The sequence below is a fragment of the Mastigoproctus giganteus genome, chromosome 11 (genome assembly GCF_048544385.1).
Source record: "Mastigoproctus giganteus isolate SK-2022 chromosome 11, ASM4854438v1, whole genome shotgun sequence".
Taxonomy (NCBI): domain Eukaryota; kingdom Metazoa; phylum Arthropoda; class Arachnida; order Uropygi; family Thelyphonidae; genus Mastigoproctus; species Mastigoproctus giganteus.
Window position 1 is genome coordinate 147,224,364 of NC_143585.1, and position 11,329 is coordinate 147,235,692.

The 11,329-nt window shown below is 35.6% G+C and overlaps 1 protein-coding gene across 3 annotated transcripts in view; it reads left to right on the forward strand.

Annotated features, from left to right (window-relative positions):
• The window catches only part of LOC150078504 (oxysterol-binding protein-related protein 9), a 607,385-nt gene extending 596,499 nt beyond the window's left edge, over window positions 1–10,886 (forward strand). For 2 of the 3 annotated variants that reach the window (XM_090385176.1, XM_090385177.1), the window contains one exon: window positions 10,749–10,884. In XM_090385176.1, coding sequence (XP_090241302.1) covers window positions 10,749–10,823 — 75 coding nt within the window. In that variant the 3' untranslated portion in view covers window positions 10,824–10,884. Of the gene's footprint in view, window positions 1–10,748 lie in introns of all 3 variants that reach the window. The other variant, XM_090385178.1, reaches the window with a different exon arrangement.
• Window positions 10,887–11,329: the final 443 nt, after the last annotated feature.

Below are 11,329 nucleotides of genomic sequence, written 5' to 3' on the forward strand. Positions count from 1 at the left end.
CAATATCTGGGAAATTAAAATCTCCCATTATAAGACTCTCTGATTTACTGGCCCACTCTATTTCCCTGTACAGTTCCTTATTATACTCATCAGAGTCATTCGGCCTATAGCACACTCCTACTCTCAATTTTGATCTCCCAATGCTTATGTCACACCAAACTGACTCAACACTGCACTGTCCAGCGATGTCGACTGGCTTCACTGCCTTGGTTTTTATGTGTTTCTTAACTAATAGCATAACCCCTCCCCCCTTCCTATCCTTTCTGTAGACGTTGTACTCCCCAAATTGCAGTTCTGCATCCCTTATATCTGTGTGACACCACGTCTCTGATATCCCAACAATATCTGCCTTTGATGTTTTGAGCAATACCTCAAATTCATCAAATTTATTTACTAAACTCCTAGCATTGGTGTACACGCAAGTATACCTGCACCTGTTTCTATTCTTAGCTACCCTAACACAACCCATGTGTTTACTTGTACCGCAATGGCTCCCAGCAGTCTCTGAAATACCATGCATCTTGTTTTTCAGGCTTCTGCTCATTCTAATAGAAGCAGTGCAAGAATCTCTTTCACCTCTGCCAGTGGCTACTGTCAATCTATTGGTCTTTGTTTCCCCCCAAGCTAGCAGTTTTCCGACCCACCTAACACTGCCTCGATAGCATCAGCAAATATTCTTGCACCCTTTCTATTTAAGTGTATCCCATCCCTGTAGAAGCAATCTCTCCTGTTAACAAGTACAGTCCAGGCTGAAAAAAATTCTACCCCTTGAGCCTTGCACAATCTTTCCAGGGCCGAATTGATCGACAAGGCTCTCATCATATACTCCCTCCTATCGTGTCTGGGCAGAATTGCAGACACTTTCAAATTCAACCCTAATTCTCGGCTTTTGTTCAACAGTGACCTGTACTTGTTAAGTAATTCTGCCGGTCTCCTACTCTTAATATTATTAGTGCCAACGTGTACAACTATATCACCTTTAGTGCCCTTAAAAGATGATATTCGCTCTACAACATCATCAACCTTTGCCCCTGGCAGACATACCCTGGTCCTGTTCCACCTATCTTTTTTACAAAGCATGTTCCCCGTTTCCCTGACAATAGTCACCAACAACTACTAGTTCCTTCGGGACCAGCGCATTCTGCCTTGGGGGTTGTCTCTGTGTCACGCGATGCCCAAGTGCAAGCTCTGGCATTGATGTGGGCAGCTGAGAGCTTGATGGGCCCCTCAATTTAGTTTCTTCGAGGGCATCCACCCTGTCCTTCAAGCTCTCATATAGGCCCACAAGAACGCCGAGTTGTTGTCTGATATCGATACACTCCTTGCATCGCGCACACACAAAGACATCCCCCTTGGCAGTATCATGTCCCATACCCGATTGCTCTGCAAACATCAAGCAAACAGTGCATTTTATAAGGCTGTGAGTCAGAGGACAACTGCCCCCCTCAGTTCTGCTCTGAGCCACAGCGCTTCCATTAGCTTGAGCCTTTTGCTTTGCTGCTCTGGTCTGAGTCATGATTCTATTAATTTATTAATTAATTATAATTAATTATGTTATGTTATTAATTATGTTAAATATAATTAATTATATTACGTTTGTAATCTAAGTCGTTATATGTATTTATTTAAACGTACAATTTAACTGCTAACGAAGTTCAACTAACGCTATCTAGTACGGCATACAACTATCGTATCACAATGGCGGGAAATTTACGAACGGTAACGGAGTTGAAACACGTGGAACCCTTTACCGATACTTTTATGCAATTACAAGGCCGAGTAAAAAATAAATACACCAAGTTAATCAGAAAATCACAAAATAATGTTATACTACTAAATTTAAATCAAAAGTTTTAGAAAAACAATAATTTCAAATCAATAAATAAGAAAAATCCACTTAGCGGCTTGGAACACGACCGTCTCTAGTAGCCTCGTCAGCCAAAACTAAAAATGTGGTGGCTGTACATAGGTTAGGTTATGCTTGTAGCTATGCTGTTAGGCAATCCTCACACTAAGGATTGCCCTAGCAGCATGAAGAACATCCCACTATTCACAGTTTGTATATAGAGGCAGACAAAAATACACTCTCCCATTTGGTTGTCTTTTGGTGTGAAAATATCTTTGGCAGCACAATACTACTTTTTCGAACTGAGACAAAACCAATTGGTAATGAAATTTTCTTAAGGAAATGACGACATCATAACTAAATCACTAATGTTGATTTGGTAGGGTAAGCAGCAGGTAGTAATATTATGCAAGAATAAAAGCTTCAAAGTCACTAAAGAAGCCTCTCATGTCGACAAAAGAATGAGTTCAAAAACATAGAGAATGAAAAAAAAATGCAGAGTTCAATGAAATATGCTTCTCAAGATTTTGATCAACATCAACCTTCTAAGTAGCATGAGTAAGTAGTGGGCTTGAACATAAAACGTTAAATCGTTCATAACTTCTGTTAGATTTTAATAGCTGATCGATTAATTTATTTAAAAATTTAAACGGTTTTGATTTAAGAATACAATAATAAAACAAACACTTCATGCAGTAGTTTTTGGTTATGACGTTATACTATTTAACAAATGGATTTCGCTAACTATTGAATTGTAAAAATACCAAATCTAATTTCAGCTAACAACCTATAAGAGTATTTTGAAAATGGCTAAAACTCTAGATGAACGAAATCGAGAGAATTATGCAAGAATAAAAGTTTCAAAGCCACTGAAGAAGCCTCCCATGGCAACAAAAGAATGAGTTCAAAAACAAGAGAACAAAAAAAAATTCAAAGTTTAATGAAATCTGCTTCTGAAGCAAAAACATCAACATCACAAAATTATATTCATGAATTACCTATGATTTTCAGTTGATTCCTGAACTGGCTAGACAGAGTATACTGCAACAACCAGCTTTGATTACATCATCCAAAAAGAAACAAAATCATATTTCAGCTCAATCACCTGTTGTAGACCCTCCACAGGTTTCAACAGTAGTTGAGCATGAAATAATTTACAAGAATATCCAACATGACCCGTAACTCCTATAAAGAATTTGAATGATGTAAAATTGTGCGCTCCGTAAAGTTATCTGTTACTTCTCTTAGAATTTCCAACTGCAGACGTAATGACTGTGAAGGCTTGTAATACTTATCGCGCATATCTCAAAAATGATTCCATTCCAACATTTTCAAAGAGCAAAGGTTTTGTTTATCCTGCTATTCCACCTCATCTTCCTCGATTGGATTTAGTGACCAAGTGGCTCATTTTTCCTCTTATACTATTCATGCAAATTAGAAGGCTAAGATATTGTTTCAGCCAATACGGAATTTTGGACCAAATTATAAATGTTCCTGCAAATGTTAATTCGATGATGGTTAATCATTTGCCTCAGAGTATAGATGACGATTATTGCGTTAATGTTCATATCAAGCTTAAGAAAATTCACAAATCAGGTTATTTAATGGTTTCGTAAATGAGATGTAAGGGTTTGGTTATAGTATCTACTTACGACTCCTTTGTATCATCTGTATGATATCAAGGTTGACAAAGCATTCTTCGATGATGATGTGCAGGAGCAATGATGCTCCTGCACATGATTAAATGAGTAAAGCTATACCTATTGAAGAAAGCTTTGCCACTCAACAACAAATTCTTTTGTGGAGCGATGACATATATTTATGAATAGCCCCTGGTATATGAAATGTTCCACAAAGTTTACTTTTTGCCAAACATGCCGAAGAATTGTCCTTTCCAGCATTTACTTTGGTCAGTATCAAGAGTTTACAGATTAGGGTTGTTGAATATACAAGAACAGTAAGTCTTAATTGTTTATATAGTAATGTTAGAAGTGTCGTCAATAAAATGAGTGAATTCGAACTGCTGGTTAAAACAAGTAACGCTGACATGATAGGGCTTACAGAAACGTGGTGCCTCTCGGAAATAGGGGATGATGAGTTTCAGTATGGCTTGTATAATGTATTTAGGAAGGATAGGATAGATAGAAGGGATGGTGGGGTAATGCTTCTTATCAGAAGTGGCCTGAGTGTGACAATAGCTTTCCCAGATTCAGACGTTTCACGTGCTAGTATAGAATCTGTATAATGTGAGATAGTTGGAAACAAAGGTATAATGCGAGTAGGAGTAATTTACAGACCAGGTGATTGTGAAGATTATGACGAAAGCCTCTACATGCAAATGGAATGGGCAGGTAAGCGTCAATGTCTTATTGTTGGTGATTTCAATTTGCTTCTAATTGATTGGAGAAAATGGGAAGGAAACTCAACATGGGGAACAAAATTTTTAAATCAACTAGATGACTCTTATTTGTATCAACATATCAGTGAAAGTACTAGAGAAAAGAATATCCTAGACCTCATCATCACCCATGAATCAGATGACATAACAGGGCTGACAGTAGAGGAACCAGTAGCAGGAAGTGATCACAGAGTTCTATGGTGGATGATGATGATGAGAGAGGTAGCAGTAGTAAAAGGCAAAGGAATGGGTTATAATTTCATAAAAGGAAATTACGATGCCTTAAGGTGCTACATGGCCTCTATTAACTGGGTAGATATCGCACAGAGAACAAATACAGTTGAATTGTGGTATGCTTTTAAAACAATCAGAGATGCCTTGAATGCGTATTTACTATTAAAAAATACTCCGCGAGGAGGGTTCCACGTTGGATGAATAGTGAAGTTGCCACATTACTTGAGCAGAAAAGTGGCATGGAAAAGTTACAGAGCAATAAAAAGTACTGAAGCCTATAACAGCTACAAGATGATCTGTAATAGAGCCACAGAAAAGGTTTGACAGGCAAAGGCAGTTTATGAGAAATCGCTAGCAAACAGAGCAAAGAGGGGGGAGATAAGGAATTCTTCACACATATAAATGCTAAGAAGAGCAGGACAAACCAGATCGGGTTTAATAATTGTCATTGCCGTTGCCATTGCCACAATAACTCAACAGTTATTGTGGCAATGAGAAATTGTGGGAGTGAAGTTGAAAAATATGTAATTAATGATTTTGAAATTTTGCAAGATTATTTAATGAAAAAACTTCGAGCCTACAGGCCAGTAAGGCTCCTGGAGTTGATGGAATATATCCTATAATCTTAAGGGAGGCAACAAGTGAGTGCATTGAACCATTGAGGCTAATTATGCGAGCATCACTAGACTCTGGGGAGATTCTCTTGGATTGGAAAAGTGCCAATGTATCTCCCATACATAAGGGTGGTTCTAAGAGTGAAGTGGGAAATTATCGACCTGTCAGTCTGACTTCAGTGGTAGGGAAAATCATGGAGGCAATGATCAAGGGTGGAATTCAGGATCATTTGGATCGAATTGAAATTCTCAAGGATACTCAGCATGGTTTTGTAAAGGGAAAATCATGTTTAACAAATCTGGTTCGCTTTTTTGAAAGGGTTACTCATGAGCTGGATTTAGGGAATAATTTCGACATTGTTTATTTAGATTTCAGCAAAACTTTTGACTCAGTCCCACATGAGCGGTTGCTTTATAAGCTGCAACAGGTTTGAATCACTGGGAAAATCCTTAGATGGATATCAGGATGGCTTCAGGGCAGGAGGCAGAGAGTTATGATATAAATGGCTATTCCTCAGATTGGGTTGATATAAAAAGTGGGTTTCCCCAAGGATCAGTATTAGGACCACTGTTGTTTTTAATTTTCATAAACGACATTGATGAAGGGATAGAGTGCGTGATGTCTAAATTTGCAGATGATGTTAAAATTGGTAGAGTAGTTAATGATCACTGTCAAGCTGAGCTTCTTCAGAGAGACCTAGATAGACTTCAGGAATGGTCAGAAAAATGGCAGCTATGCTTTAATCGAACAAAGTGTAAGGTATTACACCTGGAAAACAGTAATCCCACAATAACTTTTTCACTTGCCTGTGTTTCACTTGCCTCCAAATGCCTGTCCAGTTCCTCCTTTAATTTATTTAACCTATCAACTTCCACAATGACAGATGGAAGTTTGTTCCAGCAATTAACCACCCGCTGGCTAAAGGCAAATTTCTGCACATCTATTCTACATCTGTGTTTTCTTAATTTGAATTTATGCCCCCTTAGGTTCGTAATCTGAACAAGTGGAAGGATCCCATCAGAATTCAGTGTGCTCAACCTATTCAAGGCCTTATACACCTTAAACTAGTAAAGTCAAGAACTGCAATCATGATTACTAGCCAAGAACTAGTAAAGAATTAACTAGTAAAGTCAAAACTACCTGTATACCTATAGCGCCATAAGTCGAAAGTATTTAGCTAACCTAAGTTGGACTTCATTGTTATACCCTATAATTAAAAACATAATATATAATAAAATAATAATACAATAATATGATAATGAAGCTAATTACTGATAAAAGGAAACATTGAATGGCACGTTTTCTAGGGCTAGTGCCACTCAGTACATCCTACCAATAATTGGCTAATGCTATCTGTTTCTATTTTCCAGTATGGCTAGGTTCAAATTACTGAAATTATAGATTAGAATGCTCTAAAGTTATCTATGAAATTTATGTTAAATTTAGCAGAAAACTGGCAAAATAACAGCTAGCCCGACAGACAACAGGGAATTAAAAATAATAATGAAATATAATGAAAATGAGTGCCAACAATAACTTTCTTATAGGTTTATTTACTAGTGAAAAATAATTATGTAGTGAAAAGGAAGGGCTTTTGCCGATTTAAGACAAAGAGGAGTTAGGGTAGCTATAGTACCTCAATTTCTTTCAAATTGCCCTAACAGATTTTGAGGTATGAAAAATTAGGATTAGCAAGCATTAAGGCAAAGAAAAAGCACAACCCCGTGTGTCAAAATTTGAAGACAGTAAAATTAAATTCTGTTTCTGCTGCATGCCTCTTCTACAGATACTTCCATGGGCACTGTTCTTCTGAATTGGCTTCTATAATTCCCACTCTCTCTTTCAAAACAGTCCGAACACGTGCCGCCACCAGCCAAAATCCATTTACTGTCCAACTTCAAACCCACAGAACCAACTTTTCATCTTCCTCATTTATTCATTCAACTGCCGTTTTCTGGAACAACCTTCCTTCATATGTATTTCCTGAAAATTACAATCTACAGAAGTTCAAGCCCAATGTCAACAAATATCTTCTTTCGTCTTCTCAACCTCCAACCCAAGCACGGTACTAAGTACTATAGGTTCTAATACCTCTCATGTATGGGGTTCACATAAAAAAAAAAAAAAATTAAATTACAAAGAATATATGTGTTGAGAATATAAAATTTGACATATGAAGTACGACATCCGAGGATAGAAAGAAAAATAATAAACTTACAAAGCAGCAGAAATTAGCAGCTAAACTTTGTGTAGGGAAGAAAAGTATGTTATAGCAGAAAACTGCATCTCGATATTGCATTTGGTAAACTAATATAAGGGAGTAGGAAAGTAAGTAGGAAAGGAAAATAAGGGAGAAGGAAAGTAAAAAATAAAATGGAATAAGAGGGATATAGTTGAGCCCAGGCAGTCCATGGTAGCTTTTCCCATTCCTATAGTAGACCTTGAACATAGTTCTTGGAGTGTACTTCATATATTTAAGTCAGTTATATAGTGGATAGAATTAAATTCAAAAAGAATAATTAAAAAATAAATAATACAATTAAAATTAAGATATATAAAGTCTATACTCCTTGGTAGCCAATCGGTGGGTATGTGTTTTCTAGACTGTAAGACACCATAGAGACTAGGAGTATATTATGTACAATATATACAAGCCTGTTAATAGGATATCAGCTTTTAATAATAGTATGGATACAGCCACTCCCCAACTTACGTAAGGGTTGCATTCCGCGTAACTCTACGTAAGTCAAATTTTACATAGGTCAGAATTTCCCTAAATGCTTATGCAGCACTCGCAACTATGAGCACTGAATTTGATTGAAACAAAAAAGAAATGTTCAACGAACATGAAAATAAAATTTTATTTATTCAATTTTTTTAGCTCATGCACAGGAAAAATTCCAAAAATGTGCAAAATTACAAAAAGAGAGAGAAGACAGGCATAACATTAGCAGGTTTTACCTTTCGAGCATCGTTGCCAGAATTAACTCTCCATCTGATAAGCATGCCACTGTAGAAGTTGAGGGCTGTGGAGATTTAGAAGGGGTTTTTCCCAAGACATCGCAAAATTTCTCTGCTGCTGCAGAATCAGCACTGGTAACTTCACTGCATACTTTAATGTTTTGGAAACCAGCGAGATGCTTGAACCTATTAAACCACCCGTTGCTTGCCACGAACTTGGCTTGGGGTTTCGCCCAGTAGTTTCTCTATTAACAAAGTAGTTAATCAGTTTTTTATGCTTCATGATAAGGAATGCTTTATTGAAATGGTAATGAAGATAGGCAGGTGGAAACTGGTTGTCAAGAAGCTTGTGGTAGGGATTTCTGATGTTATGAATTATCAAATTGCTACTATTGCATATGGTGGCTATCCTGATGTATTGTGACAGAATACCCTATTTGAAATATTATGGTGCCAGTGGGTAAAATTAACTAAATTAAATTTGAGTGCATCCCATTTAATATATATATTAATGGTTGTATGAGAGTTCTTAATGTCAGTGTCCAAGTCTAAGTAGTTAGCAGTATGGTTATTGCTGTTAGTTCTTTTCAGGGTGAGTTCTGTAGGATATATGTGTGCAAAATCTTGTAGGAAATTGGGACAATTTTGTACAAATAAGTCATCTGTATACTTCAATATGCGTTGTAGTTATGTTGTACGAAACAAGTTATGTTGTACAAATTAGACTACTTGTACGTAGTCTAATTTTCCTTTTTATTAATTTAGTTTTATATTGGTTTAGTTTTTTTATTCCTTTTCTGTCAGGTCGGCTATGATGTATACGTCTGCTCACTTTTCCATCTGCCATGTATACATCATAACATAACAGAAACAGAGACCTTGCTTATTGCTGTACTTCCTTTGGTTTTGGCTGCTGGCCCTTGATGACATAATTAAAATCTTAGGACATACAGCATTAAGTACCACTTATATGTTTTAATTTAATTTAATTATATAAATCTGTTATGTAATCTGCTTGTATTTTTCAGGCTCTTTTGATTTTTCCATTGTTGCCACACCTGTCAGGTCAGCAACCCTACCGATACACTTATCTAATCCATTTTCCTATATATTCGTATATATAACTATAATTTGCTAATTGTGCCTGAAATGTAATACTTTATGTACATTAACTAACATATTATTTTGCTCTCTTACTTTTTGGATTAACAGGAATAATTAAGCTTTATAAATAGGAAAAAATAAACATTTCTCATTCTACTTTTCTGTCTGTATATGTAAGAGCAAAGATTTCATTTTATATCAGATTACATGTTTTTAATACAGTAAGTTCCCGGCATGCGTAAGAGATATATTTCAGGACTTCTTGCATAAGTTGAGTTTTACATAACTCGGGAATGACTAATAAAATATTGGTACGATATCGCTGATATGCCAAAATTACAAAAACCACATATCCTCAGAAGAATGAAGAAAAATAGTTATATATATATATATATTAATAGTTATATATTTTTAATTAGTTCAATTAAAAACTTTATCTGGGGACAGTGGTGAGGTAGCCACAGTGGTACATAAGAAAAGAAAACATAAAAGGAAGAAAAAACGCATGTTGTAAAAGTGTAAAAACTGATATGTATTTTGTAGCCTTTGTTATTATAGTTGACTTCATTGGTGCCGATCCCTTCACCGCTTCTCATCAAGGCACCCCCCCATATCCAGGTGGGCAGGAGCAGCAGTGCGTAGCACACGCTTCTTGATTAGACCGGGGTTCGAGCCCGTGCCCACCAAATACGGAGGATGCGGAAAGGTCAGGGAATGACCACCGCATATCCCCAGAGCAATATGGCCTTAGTTGCTAATGCTCCTAAAAACCAAATAACAAACAAACAAACCGCTTCTCATATTCTGTCTTTGTCCTTTATTCTTGTGTTCACAGTTGACACTGACAAATATTAATTCCTTGCGATACTTGTTAATGTTTGACCATTTTCATACATCCTTATTTTAATTTTCTGATCCAAATCGATCACTTTCCTTTTCTTGGTAGATTTACTAGTACTGCTGTCACTTATTCTCTTAGTCGGCACCATGATAACGATCAAAATGAAAATTTCTGTAAAGAACTTTACAGATTTAAGGTGGAAACGCACTATTATCACCTCATGTGAGCTCACATTTTACTAAAGCACATTTCTGGAGGTCACTACCGTAAAACAATTTGCAGTTTCTGGTTTATTGGGCAATGCAATCTATTATAAACAGTTAGTAAACTCAATCTTATTGAATTTGTGATAATACGGATAGCTGGAAATCTGGGTTTTCATGTTATGGTGAGATATGTCCCCCTTCACTGAAATCTTCAGTCATATAAAAACCAGATTTCGAGAATCTTCTGTTCATTCCTATTTTTTTTAGCTTCATAAACTTGTTACTCTTTATTTATCTCAATTTTGCAATTTGTGTGCGTGGCGTGTTCATTGTTATTTTGATTGCTTTATTTATTTTTTCTCTCTTTTTTTTTTTTACTGTTTTAAATTTTACAATCCTGAAAAAAAAATTTGCGTAAATCCGAAGTTATGTAGCTTGGGCTTACATAAGTTGGGGACTTACTGTATATAACCTTTTTAATTGTTTTTAATATGCAGTTATGTATATGTTTGTAATTAATATATGTGAATCATTCATTTTTAGGTTTTTCATGAACAAGACAATCACTGGGAATATGATCATCCTTTAAAAGACAGAATAGCTAAAAGTAATCCTTAAAATAATAATAAAAATAAAATGGCAGCAAGATCTAGTCACATTTAAATGCTGCTTAGTTTAAATCATTTTCTCAGGCAGTTTCCTTTACAGCAGAGATTGGTTGTCATTTAAACTGAAGAACAATGTTAAATGATTGAATTATTTCTAGAGTATATATATATATATATATATATATATATATATAATTGAATATTTTATTCCTTATCAGATTTGGATTTAGTACAATAGGATAAATTAAAATATTGTTAAAAAATGAATTGCACAACAGAAATTTTTTTCATATTGTAACTGTAAGCCATTCTCCTTTATGTAAACCAACAAAAAATAATTACACTAAAACTTGTATATGTTTTATGTCGTATGGCAGATAAATGTTAAAAGTAAATTGTATTTGCCTAATGATTTTCATCCTGATTACCAGTATGTTAAAATTTATAGAAGTTATTTTAAAGATAAGATCAATTATTTACTCTGAGAAATATGTTGTGGCACTTCATTCCATATGG